This window comes from Phyllostomus hastatus, unplaced genomic scaffold (genome assembly GCF_019186645.2).
Source record: "Phyllostomus hastatus isolate PE091 unplaced genomic scaffold, TTU_PhHast_1.1 phas_scaffold_385, whole genome shotgun sequence".
NCBI lineage: Eukaryota > Metazoa > Chordata > Mammalia > Chiroptera > Phyllostomidae > Phyllostomus > Phyllostomus hastatus.
The window spans coordinates 8089332-8107822 of record NW_025334026.1 but is presented as its reverse complement, the minus strand read 5'-3'; the positions used below and the strand labels follow the sequence as shown (position 1 = coordinate 8107822).

At 45.2% G+C, this 18491-nt stretch overlaps 1 protein-coding gene across 3 annotated transcripts in view; it reads right to left on the bottom strand.

The window, feature by feature from the left end:
* The window catches only part of CALN1 (calneuron 1), a 479834-nt gene that overhangs the window by 215994 nt on the left and 245349 nt on the right, over positions 1–18491 (bottom strand). For all 3 annotated transcript variants that reach the window (XM_045819681.1, XM_045819682.1, XM_045819683.1), the window contains one exon: positions 4195–4338. In XM_045819681.1, the coding sequence (XP_045675637.1) occupies positions 4195–4338 (144 nt within the window). The remainder of the gene's footprint in view (positions 1–4194; positions 4339–18491) is intronic.

The window sequence follows — 18491 nt, the reverse complement described above, 5'->3', positions numbered from 1 at the left end:
AGCACTACTCAGAATTAAGCATACGTGTTTCTGTCTCCCAGGACATCCCTAATGACAACAGAAAGGTCATAATCATATAACTGATCAGCAAACAACTAAAACTTGCGGGAAATGGGTCATCAGCGAGGGAAGAATGTGGCCATGCAGGATAGCTCTCCCATGTGACTGGCCATCATTTTGTTCTTTGCAGCTCAGTGGTTTGACTTAAAATGAACCAAAAGTAACTCTTGCCAACCATTAAACTAAGCCAGTTCACGCATAATAGACACAAGATAAGTCCTTTTTTAAACTGAACTAAACTGAATCAAATCCACTATCCAGGCAGTGATGAGTCTCCTAACACATCCAAACAAAAACTACAAACCTGCTGAGAGATAAGAATTCATATCAAACCCCCAAATTTGTTAGAATTTCATGATATTTTATATCTTGGAGGAGCAGAAAGAAAATCAAGGAGAAAGAGGGCAAAGTCTGAATTGGTTTCAAAGGGGGAGGGACTTTTGTTCTGTAAGAAAAAGAGAAGATTGCATTAGGAACAGGGCAATGAAGGACCTCAGACCACTACAACATCTCCTGGCTTGATTGTTCCAGGAAATTGTTTGCAAAGCTAGCTGGATTCTCTCCAGATGGCCACAGTGGTGTGGTTGTAGAAAGCAGTGAAAAATATCCCTTGGGTTTGAAGATACCAAATTCGTATTCCCCACAGAATGATGCAGGAAGCTCAGAAGGGCCCTGAGAGCCGCTGTGGGATGACAGAGCTAAGGGGAGCAGCTGGAGTGGGGAAGTGCCCACAGTCACTTTCAAGCAGCCTTTCTCTACCCACCTCTATAGAAGATTTAAGCTTTGGAGATTCTTTTGGGCAATTATTTTATCAGTCTTTCCAAGGATGATACATAACTCGCACCATGATGCACTGTACAGAAGTTGGTGCTTGACGTGTAAGGAGGGCCTTAGGGCACCAGGCTTAAATGTCTCCAGGAGCCTAATGGAAAGGACTGCAGGTTTCCAGAACCTGGGCTGAAGGAGAGATCCTGGCAAAAAAGCATCCAGAATAGAGTGAATCCTGGTCCCTAAGTGGCTTTAGGGCATAAGTCACCTAGCTGCAGAGGCTGATGAAAGAGGAATGGGACAGTGACCACCAGGGAGTGCAGAATTGAAGTTCTGAAAATGAACCTTTGCAGTAATGGGCCAAAGAGGAAGCCCTATATGCATCAGGCAAAACATTTGGTTTTCTGTTTAGTATTTAACTGAGAAGTTCAGCCCATGCAATGCACACACACACACAACCCTCTGCACACAGTCAGTCCCAGCACTAAAGGCAAATTGGCCGAGGGCGGAGAGAGCAATCCCAGCCTATTGTCTATTCTGTTGTCTAGAAAACCAACTCTACACACAGACTGGAACTGTCTGGCTCCTGCAGGCTCTGTGTCCAGGAAACCCCACTGAATTCCCTAATCCAGGGAGGTTACAGTTGCACACACAGCCCGGAAGGCACCCACTCCCAAGAAACCACCTAATGAAAGCCTCATGTGTTGGCTCAGGCTGCACAGGCTCTCAGGCTGATTCTAGCTGGGCCTCGTGCCGAAGGCATGACCTCACACTTGGGAAAACCAGGCACCCCAGAAAGAGAAGATGGGAGTGGATGCCAGACTTGCCCTTAATCATGGCCAGCTGGGATGGGTAGAGACAGAGCCACCTCTCCTGAAGCCCCTGAGGACCAGTGTCCAGGGCCTGCAGGCCAGGAGGCACAGCTAAGAAACGTCGGTTCTGACCCAAACACTCCTTTTTTTTTGGCATGATCCCCATAAAAACTGCTGTCATTCTACAAGTTTCACACCAAAGAGAAGCTTAACTAGGTAGGGCCAAATCTCTGTGGAGAATTCCCAGTTACAGAAGCTAGGAAGGAAGGATATAATTAGAACCTGACTTAAAAAAAAAATAGAACAGCTCAAAAGACCCCATTAAGAGAAGGACACTGAAAAACAGTCTATTCATCCACATTTAGAAACTGGTACCCCAGAAATTTCACTTATCAGCATCATGTACAAAACACTTAAAGACCCACATTTTAGCCTCAGACTGGGGAGTCTTCACTTAGTTCTTCATACACATAGGCATTTAATAAATTGTGTAGGCAACTCCTTTTGCCTACATAGCTGCACTGTTTTCATGTTCTGTATTAAATCTTTTGTAGGCAACAACACTTTGAAGAAGCTGCACTCCAGAAGTAAATAAATGTATTTTTACCTGATGTGGTCACCATGAAATAGCTAATGACTTGGGCTTTTGTTAAAGAAACTAATATAAATTTCCCTGCAAGATTTGCTTAGAAGTTCTGCCTTTGGGCATTGAAGGCAAGGTATGATAAGTTGCAAAAAAAAAAAAAAAGAGAGAGAAAACCTGGTGAAACTTGAAGTCTCTTAAATTGCATCCCATATGGAGCACTTGCCTGAGTCCTGTGGAGCATCTTGAATATCCATCACACGAGATCCCCTGGGACCCCAAGGCCTCCAGGAATCAGGGTGGATTTGCAATAATGTAAAAAGTCCCCAAGAGCTGGGTGACATTGAGTGAATATACAAGGAACAAAGATGGACTTTGATGAAGACTTTTCAAATCTCCTAGGAGTTACTCTCTGGCAATAGCCCCAGCTCATTTTTCAATAAATGTTGCTAATTCCATCTGCTCTTAGTCCATTTGACTAAGTGTCACTAGAGGAGTTGTGGGGAGAATCAAAGCACAAGACCTTCTCGGTTCAGTATGCAGAGGTGTAGATAAAATTTTTTATCATTTTAAAGAGGAAACTTTTTTCTGGAAATGTATCTCTAAAATAATGATGGGGTCAATAGGAAAGAGATTTTGCTAGACAGTATGTGTTTTGCTCCAGCTTTTCAGAAAAGCTTCTAAAAGGAAAAGAAAGGTCAAATCAGGCCTGAAAAGACAGGATGATTCACAATCCGTCAAAGCTGGAAGGACAAGGCTGGATCTGCTCACACAACCAAACATCCCTGATACAATGTCTTTGCCCTAAACTAGAAAACCAATGTCCACAGATGCACCTGGAGGTTGGTGCTGTGGTTCATTCACCACGTGGTCACCCTTGCTGTCCATCTTCCAACCAGGCCTGCAAGATAATAGAAGAGAGCTTCATCCTTCCACTTAGCCTGCAGACCAAGCAAGCATCTCCCTAAATGGCCTTGTTTCAAAAAGATGTCCCGATCTCTTCCTCTGCTTTTTTTCACTTGGTCTATACTTCCTGTTCCAGCAAGAGTCCCAACAGCCTACCACTCTGGGCCCCTTATGCCTGGAATCAAGCTTCTTTTCAGAGCGGGTGTGTGTGTTTAAAGAAAAGATAACAAGGCTCCTTTCTGGACCTTCAGCCAAGGCAGGACATAAATATCAGGAGGGTCACAGCCAGTATGGGATAAACTCTTAGGGTTTTAAGGTGGGAAAAAGCCTTAAAGATTATCTAATACCACTGGTTTTCAGAATTTTCAAAATACAGTGATATTTCTTTCCCCACGAGGGTATATGTAGAAATCCAGTATATAAAACAGAGAGAAGAGAAGCTGTACTATCCACACAGTAAAATATTATTTGCCCATAAAGAGAGCTGAAGTGCTGACATGTGCTGCCACATTAATGGACCTTGCAAATGTTATGTGAAGTGAAGGAAGCCACAAAGGACCATGTGTTGCCTGATTCCCTGTGTATGAAATGTCCAGAAGAGGCAAATCAATACAGAGAGAAAGCAGCTCAGCAGTTGCCTAGCTGAGGGGAGGAGAGGAGTTTGGGAGGTGATGGCTAAGAAGTGCAGGACTTCTTTTTGGAGTGGTGAAATGTTATAAAATTGACTATGGCACTGGTTGCACAAACCTGTGAACTGCACAAGTTAAATGGGTGAATTTTATGGCGTGTGAATTCTATCTCAATAAAGCTGTTAAAAAAAAACACCTGCTCTCACTGCTCTGCCAACCAGGCCTCCTTTACCCTGCTCCCTCCAGGGGCCCCAGAACCACCTCTGTAGGTCCCTAGAGCTGTGTGGAATGATCTAGTCCAAGTGCTTACTCCTCAAATGCTAACCAAGACATGAACCCAAGTTTTTTTACTCCAAGTGCAGGTCCCTTTAAATCAAAAGTCTCACTGATGAGTCAAGGCCCAGCTGAGGAAAAGGGCTGCTGGCCAGGGTCTCACCGTCCATGTCCAGGCGCTGCATGATGATGGCCAGCTCCACTTCACTCGGCATGTACCCCAGAGAGCGCATGGCCATTCCCAGCTCCTGTTTGGAGATGAAGCCATTTCCATCTCGGTCCAGAACCCGAAAGGCCTCTCGGATTTCTACAAGAAGAAGGCAAAGAAAGTTCAATGGTCACATGGCTTAGTTTACTGCATTAAAATTATTGGTGATTGTCTACTGAAAACTCCTAACTGATTTAAAAATAGTGATACATCAAAAATCTTTAATTCAGTAAAAGAGTGTCCAAAAAGAGGGAAAAAAGAAAAGAGAAAAAAAGAAAATGAAAGGAAAAAAGTGGGGAGGACAGAAAGGGAGAGGAGAAGAAAGGGGAAGGGAGGAGACAGGGAAAGAAAAGGAAAAGGTCTTTGGCAGGAGACGGTAACTGGCCCAGAGCATCCTAAACCCTGTAGTAGGTACACAGTTAGACAGCGGTCCAGCAGAGAACCATGTCAACCAAGGGCACTTTCCAAGCAAGGATGAAGATGAGTTTTCATCTGTAAGAAGAAAAGCTACCTCGTAACTTTGGCAATTAGGAGGAAAGGAGAATGAGATTCCTACACAGATGTATATTTCAGCACCCTGCTGCCATAGTAGCTGTGCAGAAAGCTTTTCAACATCACAGTAGGATAGGAGATAAGTATCCTAATGTTTTATTTCATTCCCCTAATTTACGGTAGTTTCATGGCTACAAACAACTTCAGATTAATAAGGGTGTAATAAAAGCCCTAAAGACGTCTTTAATCACATTCTCTGAGACTGGCAGAGAATTGGATCCTGCTATCAATAAGGCCATTTCACTGGGCAGATGGTCTCCTATCTTCTTACCCCAACAGAACTTGTTCTTCTGCACCCAGAGTCCCTCCCTCCAGAGCCCCCATGGCGTTAGTTCTGGGTTGGCTGAGTGTTTCCTGACACATCACACCCCTGCAAGACATGACGTGGTGAATTCAAGATCACAGTCTGAAAATGAGAGGTTCATCCATCATATCTGAGCACCAGACTTGGCCAGTCTTTATTTTTCACCCATCAACCCGATGCAAGCCCAAGTATGGCAGCTGCCAACATTCATCATGACACTCAACATGTATTGGCTGTCTGTACCTGAGGAATGCCATAGTTAGTACTTTGGAGAAATAACCACCACTTGTTGGCATCGTGGTTCTCCTTCAGAGCCCTACACTCCAGTCAGGAAGGTAAGATCTGCAGAGAAACTTGCAGGGACTCTTAAAAACTAATGCAAGACACTTGGCCCTCACCAATTTAGTTGCTTTTCTAAATATCTGACTTGCTTCCAGCAAATACCTGGAACCACACCCTTTCCCAAACAGGCTTTGCCCTTTCCTATGTATGTCAATTTTGAGTGGCTGCTATAACAAGCTACCACAAACTTGGTTGCTTCAAACACAAATTTATTCTCTCACAGTCTGGTGGCCAAAAGTCTGAAATCATTATTGCTGCACCACAGTCAAGGTATGGACAGGGACACTGGGGGCTCCAGGGTGGGGTTGTTCTTGCCTCCTTCCAGCTTCCAGTGGCTGCTGACATCCCTTGCCTTGTGGTCACATCACTCCATTCTCTGCCTCTGTGGTCACACTGCCTTCTCCCCCTCTGTCTGTGATCTCCCTCTGCCTCCCTCTTAATAAGGACTGTTGTGTTTGCATTTAGGGACCACCCAGGCAATCCAGGATAATCTCCCCATCTCAAGATCCTTAAATTGCTTTACATCTGCAAAAGCCCCTTTTCCAAGGTAACATTTGCAGGTTCCAGAGATGAGCACCTGATATTTTCATGGGCTGTTTTTCAGACTACTACACTGTCTCATCCAGTTCTTTCACCTGTTACACCCTGACTTCCTCTTTACTTGCCCAAATAAAATTAGCCCTTCAAGGCCAAGCCAGGGGCCATGGAACCCACAAAAATGTCTTTGCTCACCATAGCCAAAGTCATCTCCTTTTCTACCAACCAGTCAGAAGGTCACTCATTCCTTTCACATGACATGTAGTATGACCCATCTAGAAATGAGATGACTGGTGTAGAAAAAAACACTTCTCCTTTGAGCTGTAAGTTCCTGGTATACTTCATTCATCTTTGTATGTTCCCACCCACACTCAGAAGGAGGCGCTAGACAGACAGCTGTTGAATGGGTGGTAGGTCTGAATAAATAAGGATAGTATGTTGGTAGCAAATTCATCATCGATACTAATTCAGCACGCCGAATGCTTTCTGTGAATAATTGTGGGCTCCAGCACAGACAAGACCAGCCAGTGAGCCAGGACCCTTGGCCCCTGGCCAGGCGTATTAGCTAATTAAGTCTGCAGCCAAACCCTGAGGCCTCAGTTTGTTCATGTGTAAAATGAGCTGGTTAGCCACGAGGATCCCGAAGGACTTTCCAGCCCTCCTTTCTGTAGATCTGTGGACATCATTAAAGCGTTTAAGAGAAGAACAGGAAGCCCGTGTTCTCTTTCATACCCTGTTAATCTGCTGTTCAAATGCCCCTCTTTTTTCCATTGACGATACAGAAAAAAAATTTTAGTCAAGTCCAAACACTGAATCAAGGAGTTTGTCCCCCTGTTCAGGCTTTTCATCAACAAAACATGCCTAAGATAACCTAAAGCAGCCATATGTTTCCCTACCAAGTCCCTGATGGCCTGAAAAGAGCTTAAAGCTGCTGTTCAGCTTGAGGTGGTGGCTCACGGCACTCAAGGACAGTGGGACAGAGACCACGGCTGCACCTGGGCCCAGATTCCAGACACCAGGGCCAGGAGGGTACACAGACTGGGTATCCCGAGGTGGGAGTCGGCACACAAGGAAGCCAGACCAGCTCTGCCCTGCAAGTCTTCTCCCCCAAGCTCAATTTCCCCATCTGAAAAATAGATTGGGGTGGCTCTCCTTCCAGCCTTTATAGCAAGATTTTACATGGGGCTGGCACAGACTATGCAACTGTAGAAAATGTTGGATGACAGCAGGAACTCCACCTGGGGTCACAGAAGAGGCCAGGATCCCAGGTGGGCCAGCTGGAGGTTCAGCTGCAGGCAGGGCCCTGCCCCAAATTCTCTCTGGACCACTCCTTTCCCAAAGCACCAACTCCACTTCCCACCCCTCTGACTTCAGCCTGCACCCTCCAAGCTGTTGCTCTCATTCTGAAAGGGCAACAAGACCCAGCCCCATGCCTGTGTTCCCTCTGCATGCCCTAGATTTTACCAACAAATGAGCCTGTATCCTTACATGGGACATCCCGAAGAGGCCTGGGTGGGGATGTTTGAGAGTTTAGCCTGGAAACAAAGGCCTTGACATGTGGGCCTGCTGATCCCCACCCAGCTGCCTGGGCTCCTCCCAGAGTTGCCTCATGCTGGGGCTACTGGATTTGGTAAGGCAGAACGAAGGCAGCAGCCACACTAGCATTGCCCTACTGTGAAGGAACATGCTCCTTTGAAGCCTCAAAACTGGCGGTTTGTCCCATCTGCAGCATGTAACCAGGGAGGCCCTGCCCCAGCCCAGGACAGGACAGGGCAGGCAGGCACAGAGCAGCTCAGAGTTTTGTTTTCTGTGGCCCCCAGGTAAGTGGGACAAAGCTGTCTTTCTCTGTTTGCATAGAATATCTGCTCCTGGCTCCCTGAATAAAGCTCACTAACATCATTTCTTTCAAAATATCAGAGTCCAAAAAAAACCCCAAAAGTACAAAACTAGAAATCCATAATGGGAGCCTCTGGAGAGTTAGGCTAGGGAAAGCCCAGGCAAACGAGAAGCTTATTAGCAGGAAATGGGTCTTGCAGTCTGAGACATGTGATGTGTGCCTCATTTTATATTTAATAGCCAACAGAGTGTGAGAAATATGCCCATAAAAGCAGCAGAGACACAGGAGCAGGCCAGGTCCCACTGCCTCCAGCTACAGGCGGCCTGCTCACGGCACAAAGGGACTCTGGCCACTTTCCACACTCTTGGGAAGTAGGAACCACAAATCAAGTTTTCAGGAACAACCCAGTAATGGCATGTACCTTTTATTGGAATCCATTCCCTCTTTGGGCTAACGTCCCTCATGTTTCAGAGTTACATAAGCATGTCGTGCTTTTGGTTTTTAACTCAGTCTCAGTCTCACACAACATGTGCACAACAGGCACCAGCCCGGCACGTCCACCATCCCCAAGATGGCTTAGCAGGCCCAAGAGGGGCACCTGCAGTGGTGATCAGGGCCTGCCCAACAGTCATTGTGCTAAAGGAAACATGGTAAGACACATTCTCTGAAAAAGCAATCCACTCTCTGCACATGGAATTTCTCAGAACCACGGAGATCTGTGCTTCTCCTCCATAAAGTGATGCCCATGTTCCGAAGCTGAGCAAGGCCCATGTTAGACATGGTCCTACTCTAGATGTGGTCCTGGTCTAGAGCCTGACAGATTTACTCCTTCTTAAGCCAGCAAGTCTATTTTCTTGAAGATATCCACAGCCATCAGAGGCACCACCTGTGTCCTGACCCAGTGCCCTCTGAGAACCAAGCCTCAGTTCTGTAATGCCCTCTAGGGACATAGCCAATTCCAGCAATAACAACGCCAAGGGCACACAAACCATACGGAACAGACTCATCAATCGGGCCGCCTAAACACAGTGTGTACCAGATGAAATACAGACTCCAGCCAGAGTCAATATTCATTGGCTAATGTCTGGCTTTGAAGACTCAGCTGAAATTCACAGTGCTAAAGATTAGTAACAAAGAACATAGCTTTCTCATCTCAGTCCCCATCATATGTGAAATCTGTTTATTCTTCACAGAAATGTATCTTTAGGAAGACTGTGGGCTTTAACCACAAAAAGAGATGGCTCTATTAATGAACAAGATGAATTCTGTTGATATTCTGTTCTCAACAATGATATACATTGTTGAGAAATTGCAAAACTGGAGATAGATGCAGTTCAGCAAGGCTAGGCAAAATTGATTATTAAATAACAACACAAATATACCAGAAAACATAAGGCACAAACTTGGAGGTCACTTTTCAGAAGAAATAGTAAGACAGGGACTAACTAAGCCAATGACAAGAGGAAGGTTTCCACCTTCTCTAAGAAAGACAAGAAATGAATATTTAGAGATGATTAATCAATGAAATGCTGCTGTTTACTTGTTATATGCCAGTGTTATGCCAGAATAGATAGGTAGTAAAAGAAACTTTCTTTTACTATGAGAAGCTTACATTCTCACTGGAAAGACAGAGAGGTGACCAAATATTCATAACACAGAAAGACGAGTTTAGTAATACAAGTATGCACAAAATCCCATGGAAGTCCCTCCAGGGGATGAAAGACAAGACAGAGAGACAGCTCTGTGAAAGGGTCACCCCTGGATGTTTTGAACCTCAAGGCCATGGAGAGGGGGAAAGGAGGCAGAGTGGAGAGAATGGTCAAGATTGGAATATCTAACACACTGGCTGCATGGTGCGTGTAGGAACACCGAGAGATGAGGGTGGGGAAGTGCACTAGGGCAGAATTGCAAAGGGCTTTTGGAGCCATCTGAGCTTAACCCTACAGGCCAGGGGTTGGAAATTTGTAAATAAAGTCTTATTGGAGCACAACCACGTTGACATAGTGTCTGTCTGTTTGGCCATTGTCTACTGCTTTTGTACTAAACAAATAAATTGAGAAATTATGGCAGAGGTGGTTTGGTCCTCAAAGCTTAAAATATCTACACTATAGCCTTGTGAAAGTTTGTGAACCCCACTGTAAGCCACAGGAAACTCACTCATTGAGTTTAAATTTTTTTTTTAAAGAAAAAGGATCAGATTGATTTTTTAAACTGAGAACTCTGGCACCAGAGTGGCTAAGACCAGAATGATAAGAAAAGAGAGCAGGACCCTCACCTGGAGGTTCCCACGGAGCAGAGGGGGAAACGAGGAGCCTGGAGCTAAGCAACCTGGTGCTGGTGGGAAAGTCCTGGAAACTTTGCTGGGAGAGCAGCCAGTGCTCAGGGAGGGGGTTGGGGGAGGGGTTGCAGGTGTATAGGGTCTGGCAGAGGGAGGATTTGAGGGAGATACTGGGGGTTCCAGTTAGCCTGATGAGGTGAGGACATTAACTGAGAGAGAATTCAGAAGGAGGCACAAGTTTTCAGGGAGGGGAGGGAGGTGCCCTTTTGGTACACAGAGTACAGGGAAGGAGAGATACCCAGGTGCTCGGTGTGGTGAGCCTGTGGACACATGCAGCCAGCATTGGAGAAAATGGGAATAGAATGGCCATAATTACATATAAAACACTGGTCCAGTCCCAGTGCGAGTTTTAGTGTGAATGAGTTCCAGTTTAATTATCATCAATCAGTCCACAAAAACAACTAATTGGTTCCAGTAATTATGAAAGACAGAGGTGAGAGCTCAGGCCACAAAGGGGACAGGAGGAGGAGTGTGCTGGGAGGAGGGGGGACACAACAGGACCTCACAAGTGCCCCAGCATCTAATAATACTGGCTGGGGACAGGCCACATGGGTGGGGCAGGGTGGTGGTGGCAGCATACAATTCACATTTTCAACCTGGCTTTTTTTTTCTCAGTACATTTTTAAAAGGTTAAAGAACCCTCGCTCATAGGTCATTTGCCATTGCAGGTGTGACCAAATCCATTTCAACACATGTATTGAGCTTCTTCCAGGCTCAGATCAGATCTGATGAATACCACGGCAGACACCAAAGAGCTACATTAGAGGGGGTCCTAAACCGGGGGGCAGGGGCACTTCTTGTATATATCTACTTAAATATACTCTCATTTCACAAAGAATTTTAGGAGGTCCAGATACGTTAAAAGTTACCTAAGAGAAAAAGCTTTATGCACAGGAATGAGAGAAGACTAAATAAGAAACATTGGGAAAATATTCAGGGAGAAGGTGAGACATAGGACAACCTAGAAAGAGGCTGAGAACTGGAGTCCATGCAAAAGACAGGGCTTCCAGCAGGGGCGCCTGTGGACAGGGGGAGGAAGGGGCTGTGTTCACAGGCTCTGGGCCCTTGGTTGGAAGCGAGGGCCCAGCCAGGAGACACCTGCAGAAGGACAAGGCTAGCAATAGTGACCGTCCCTCCCTGAGGGCACAACTGCATCTGTGACTGAGGTTCAAATCCAGGCTTGAGCAGGACTCCAGTGAACTCCCAGCCCCAGACCCAGCGGAAGTCACTGTTTGCCTGGGAGCAGGCAAGAGGTAGTGTTGGAACATAGCTCGAGGGCCCAATGATCGAGGCTGGAGGGCCAGGGGTGCCATGATCACATTGTGTATCTCGGGTGTCCCAGCACTTCCAATTCTTTTCATTACCTCATGGCCCAAATGACAATTGGAATTCAAAAGGAAAGCCAGCCTTTTCTCTAGCTGGCATTCAGAAAGAAAAAGCATTTCAATAACTTATTAGGTGGTAAAATTATACAGATAAAGACTAAGCTTCCCAACTCATGAAAAATAATCATTTCTTTCCTAAAATAGGGTGGCAGAGGGCAGTCTGAAAGCTAGGGGCATATACCTCAAAAGATCAGACTGAATTGATGATAGCAAGCCAGGTCAGTCAAAGCTAATGGAAAAATTCCCAACAGTAAAAGCACAGGCTAGGGGCACCCTGTGGTGGACTGCAAGCTCCAGGCAGGACTAAAAGGAAAACCACTAATTAAGTTGGAATATGTATGAGACTGAGAATGGCTGCATGGTCTCTGTACAAAAAGTCACAGTGATGAGTGAAGAGAGACGGGGGGACACCTAGCAAGGGGTAGTTCTCTTTGTCTTGAGCAGTTCTGATCCTGACATCTGAGGTGGGGACAGCCCCCTCAAAAGACTAGAGCTAGACGTATACAGGAATGCTACATTTTTTCAGGTTTCACATTCATTTATGCTTCTTCTGATAATTGCCCCAAAAATCTATAAAAAATAAAATAAAAATCTAGACTTCACAGGTCAGCAATAACGATTGTTAACATATTGAGGTATTTCATTACAAAATTTTTATGTATATTCTTAAATTAGGGTCAGGCATTCTCCATAGCTTTATATGATCTTTTTTTCACTTAATACACTATCATTTTAATATTCCATATTGTTTAACCGGACCTTAACACATCACTTTTGGGGCTACATAGTGTTCTGAAATATGGCTACAGCCAAATTGACTTCAGCAAACTCCTAGTATGGGACATTTAGATCATTTACAATTTTAAATAATGCTGCAGTGGGAAGCTTTGTACATAAATCTTCATGTATTTTGATGATCATCTCCTTAAGACAATATCCTAGGAATGAACTACTGGGTTGGGAACACTTTTTTAATATTGAATTTATTGGGATGACATTGCCTCACAAAACTATGCAGGTTTCCAGTGTACGACTCAACAAAATATCGCCTGCACATGGCATTGTGTTCCCATCGCCCCAGACAAAGTCTCTTTCCGACCCCACTTCCTCCTCTTTGCCCATCCCCACTCACTTCCACCCCCCTTTCCCTCTGACCATCATCACAACAGTGTATACATGTTTTCTCACCAATCCCTTCAACCTCTTTCGTCCAGTTTTCCCTCCCTCCTCCCCTCTGCCAGCTGCCAGTCTGCTCCATGTACCCACGCCTGTTTCTATTTAAATCACTTAATGCCTATTGCCAAGTTGCCCTCTACGATGTTCCTACTCTGAACACTTCTGACACCAAATGTGTGAGTTTTTTTCCCCCACACAAACTAATTTCTCAACTCTCTGGATACCAACTGGGTGCTCAGTAACTTAATCCAGTTCTGATGTTAACTGCTCAGAGTTAGTGTAGACCCGCTAGGCCACCTGTACTTCTGACAGACCAGATGTAAAGTCAGGGGTTTCCACAACCCCTCCTCAGATCTGATGATTTGCTAGAAGAGCTCACAGAACTCAGGAAAGTTCTTTACTTACATGCACCAATTTATATAAAGCAAATACTCAGAAACAACCAAATGGAAGAAATACATAGGGCTGGGTGCATGGGTGGATGCGGGGGCGGGGAGTGCATGAAGCTTCCAACATACCTTTCTGGGTGCCCCATACTCCCAGCACCTTGATGTGCTCACCAACCAAGAAGCTCTCCAACCCCCATTGTTTTGGGGTTTTATGCAGGTTTCATTACTGAAGCATGACTGATTAATTGTTGGCGGTTTGTAACTGAGTTCCATTTCCAGCCCTGGAGACGGGGGGATGGGGCTAAAAGTTCCAACCTTCTATTAACGCCTTGATCTTTCTGGCAACCAGCCCCCATCCTGGACGTATCCAGGGACCCCAGTCACCAGTCATCTCATGAGCACACGGAAGACACTTATCAGTCTAGAGGTTCCAAGGGTTTTAGGGACTCTGGACCAAGAACCAGAAAAGAAGATCAATATACGAGATATATTTCCTACTATACCACAACATCAAAAAGGCAGTATCAATGATCACCATCCTCCATTTAACAACACTTTTATGACAAAAGTCCAGTCTCCATGAGACATGCCTTTCATCTAGTCATCTCTTAGGCTTTAGTTCCTGAAGTTCAAAGCCCAAATGATTACAAATGGAGCCTTCAAGGAAAGCCAGGCAACTCACAGGATGTCTGAAAAAGACCTGCAGGGCAATCCCAGGACCATGAGTGGACCCACATTCAGTACAGAGCCCGGTCCAAAAAAGAGGCCCAGGAAATGCCCACACATGGCTGAGATGGAGGTGATGCTCAGAGAGGGGAAAGGGGCTCCCTGGGGCGGGGGGAAGGAGAGGTCAATGGGGAGAAGCCACTCTCCTGACACCAGGCTGGACTGCTTCTAGGGCAGAATGCTGGGTAGTCCTACAAGGAAATGGACGCTCCTCAGGGTCCAGCAGACTAGACAGCATCATGGAGACAAGCTTGGCCTTTCCCACAAAAGGAGCCATTTCTCAAATGGCAATAAGTACCTGCTCAGGGAAAACAAGCCACATATCCCAAGGCAGAAAAGAGACATCACATTATTTGGCACATAAGGCAAAATCAAATGCATCCACAAGCAGCAAAATGAGCGGAATTTATCTATGAACAACATGGTAACAATCAATATAATTAATTTTTCATTAAATCACACTATTCCTAAGCTATAAATGTCAACATCCTGAGACTGGAGAATAATCAACATCTGAGAAAATAAAATCATGTTGTGGACTTAGCACCGATGTGGAGGCCAGAAGAACGAGATCCAAAATCCAGAAGTAACGCAGAGGCAGAATGAATGGAGGGGAGGAGGGGGCCTCTCAGGCCGGGCTTATACCTACTTCCCTTACCGGGGTCTTGAAAATCCTCTCAAAATGCTAAATTCTTCTTTGGATGATTCGATTCAACTCAATTGGACAAGTACTTCTTGAATATCTACCGTGTGTCAGGCACCAATTAGGTAGTGGGGACCAGGTATAACAACAGACAGGACATTGAGCAGGAGGAGGTGGGGCCACACTGAGCCCAAAGTGGAGAGGGACCAAAGGGGGACTGCTTGGTGGCTGGAACTCAGATTCTCTCTCTGGCCCTTGAAGAGTATTATTATCTAGAAAGCAGGTCTTTCCCTGACCTCTGGAACCTTTTCTAGGCTGGAAAAGGAAAAGAACTTTATAACAGAAGACCAACAACTAACTCCAAGAAAACATTAGTGGCTCTTTTTGTTTATGTTTTTTAATAAGGAAAAAAATAATAATTTTGAAGACAATACAGCTTCATTTCGATTCTGTCAGTCCATGCTAAGAGAGAAGACTCAGTGCAGCCCAGCACACGGGACTCAAGGAGAGCCAGGAAGGAGGCCTGGGGCCCTCCTGAGTGACCTACCACGTGGTAAGGGGGACTGCTGGGAACCCCAGTACCCAGCCCAGCCTTAAATGACAGAGACAGCAAAGAGCTTATCACAGGTCCTGCAGAGCCAAAGTCCTATGGAAATATTATACTCAGTCATTAAAATCGATGCCTTCTACCCATGCTTTTGTGTTTTTGTATAAGTTTAAAAAATGGTCAGTATCAGCCATTTCTTCTGGTTCCAGCTACTGTGTAGTAGCTAGTATCTGCTGTGTGCTTACTGAGGGCCAGGCACTGCTCTACGCCCTCTTGTATGTTAGTTCATCTACTCCTCACAACAACCCACCGGGCAGGTTCTGTCATTACCCTTCCCCCCAGGCCATGTGCTTCCAAGTTTCAGGGCAGTGATTTGAACCCAGGTCTTCTGACACCAGAATCTGCACTCCTAAACTTCATACTTGACCTCTTGAAACACACGTTTCCTGAAACAGTACATAGCCTTTCCATATGTGGCATGTGCTGGTATTTTCTAGTCTATTTCTTTCTTCTTTTTTTAATGCACAATGCACTTCACTAAATTAATCTCATTACACACAAGGGTTCAGGACCCCCACTTTGAGAAGCCCCGCCTCGCCCACAGCCTGGCTTCCACTGAGTGCCCTCTGTCTCACTCTTACTTTCGGTCACATACCCTTCTCCCCTCTGGTTACTACTTTGGACTCTTCCCCCAGTAGCCTCCAGAGCCTGTCTGAGGACTCTCCTGGTGTCTCTCTGCCTCCTGTGAATCAATGTTCTCCTGCACCATTGCTTCCCTAGTGGGACCGTCCGTCTTGCTCCCTACCTCTGCACCGAGCAATTAGTCACTGCTGTCAAAACAGCACACTGGTATCTGCCTCCAGACCACTATCTACTTAACATCTTTCTTGAGTTCCCAGAGGGATGTTTCACTCCACAAGGATACAGACAAGTCTTTGTCTTCCTAACCACCACAGGACTACCTGTCTTAAGACACAGTTCCTGCTGAGTAATAGACTTAGTCCTTGCAGGTCTAAAACCTCCCAGGTGCACCTCCAGCCCAAAGCCACTGCCTGCTCTGTCCCATCTGAACCAGCCTCAGCTCTCGATCAGGGAGAGGGCAGAAGGAGACAGATTCTGCCCACCATGGGTATCATCTACTAGCTGTACAGACTGACCCCAATGGAAAAAGAGGACAGTGATGGTCACACATTTTTAGCTTGACTTCTCCACTCTTAATTCATCCATTGTGCAGCGTCTTAGACCAAGACAGCTCTAGTGCCTAAAAGGGGGTCCAAAGGACTCCTAGCTACCCGTGCTGAGCAGGAAATTTTGCTCGCACAGCTCAGCCCGTGGAAAAAAAATTCTCATAAAACCATCTTCCAAATACTTCATAGCACTGAGGCTCAAGGCAAAATGACAAATGGTAGGAGCTGGAGGGACTGGCTCTAATCCAGAAAAGAACTCCCCTTCTGTTATATAATGTTTCAATTGTAACTCTCATCACACCTGTCCTTCCTTTTCTCATACACAGGAGCACACGCAAACATGGCCCAAGTTCTGTTTCTAATGGCCTTGCAAATGGAATTGACCCCAGAGTTGCTGTGTATAGAAAGGTAGCCAGGTGACATTTAAGACAATGTGTGCCCAAGTCCCCCAGGAAAGTGTGCAGAACAAAAGGTACAGGTGTGGACTGATGCACAGCTGCTCAGGGGAAGCCCACAAAGAGACCGGCTCCTTTAGCTCACCAAATTTCTGCACAGCCCTCCCATCTGCTCCCCATCACGTTACTTCCTACTCCACTTTGCCTTCCTGATCATTGATAAAGGGCCTGGATTTTAAAGAAACTGCTCTCCTCTGCAGGCTGCATAAATATTCCATTATCGATAGGAAACAATTTACTTGCTTACAATGGCCAGCTCTCTCATTTTGTTTTAATGTGCTGGTTTTCCATTAGAATAAGCCTGTGAAAACCTTTGAAAAGACCATTTCAAAGCTCACACTCTCCCCAGTTTGAGGAAGAAAGCTGAAATCAGCCAGAGTAGACAGATCCCATCCCAGCCCTCCAATATGAAAAGGGCAACTCAGAAAAGATGGGGGATTGCTTAGGAATCCTACCCAGAAACTTAATCCTAAGTGAGTCACACGTGCACACATACATCCATGCTCACACTCTCACAAACCATTCCAGATTTCTGCTGAAGTGAAGGCAACCTGGATGGAAGTTGAGGGGGAAGCCGAGGGGCCACACATGTTCATGTGGATTTTCAGGTCACGAAGGGGAGCAGTGTGATAAAGGCCACATTTTAATCCATGGAGAAAAGAAGGATTACTAAATAATGGGGTAAAAACAGTCAGTTGAGGACTTGGGAAATGTTAAGTTATAACTGTACATTACACCACATGCTCAAATCTACTTTTGAGAAATGAAAAAGTTCAAGAAATTGAAACAGGAATAATTAGATGACAAAAGTTCTTTCTACATTATGCTAAGTGAAATAAGCAAATCAGAGAAAGATAAATACCATATGATTTCACTCACATGTGGAATCTAATGAACAAACTGAACTAACAAGTAAAACAGAGACAGACTCACAGATAGAGAGCAGGGTTACAGCTATGACAGGGCATGGAGGGATTAAGCAAAAAGGAAAAAGGACTCATGGACGTGGACAACAGTGTGGTGACTGTGGGGAGTTGAGGGTGTAAGGGAACTACATGGTAATTGAAAAAAGAAGTTCTTTCTAAAGAATTAAAGGCATCCCTAGCTGTGTGGCTCAGCTGGTTGAAGCACCATTTTGTACACCAAAAGATTGCAGGTTTGATTCCTGGTCAGGGCACATGCCTGTATTGTGGGTTTAATCCCTGGATGGGGCACATACAGGAGGCGACTGATCCGTCTTTCTCTCTCACATCAATGTTTCTTTCTCTCTTTCTCTCTCTCTCTCTTTCTCTCTCTCTCTCCACTTACCCCTCTAAAAATCAATGGAGAAATCTTTGGGTGAGGATTAGGAAAGTAATAATAAAGAATTGAAGGCAGATTGATACATTAAAAAAAAAAGCTAAGAAACTACCTGGGAAATAAAAAGCAAAATGAAGGTAAATTGACATATGGCAGGCAAAAAGACAATCTTTGATATGTGAAAGGTTTACCAAAAGCCCCAACAGAACAATGAAAAAGATACAAATAGACTTTACCTGAAAGGACAAATACAAGTAGCCAAAAATCATATGAAATAGAATTCTATTTCACTATTGATTTTTTTCAGCCATGGTATTTTTTACTAGAGCAAATGAACAGAACCACACTACACCATGTTTTGTCTATCAGATTCGTGGTCAGTCGATAAGCATTTGTTGGGTCTAGTATGTGCCAAGCACAGTTCTAGGAGCTAGGATATGACAGTGAGTGCGACAAACACCTCTGACCCACGTCCTTGCATTCATGGGGGAAAGACAGTAAAGTAAGTAACATGGTGTGTAGAAATGCAGTAACT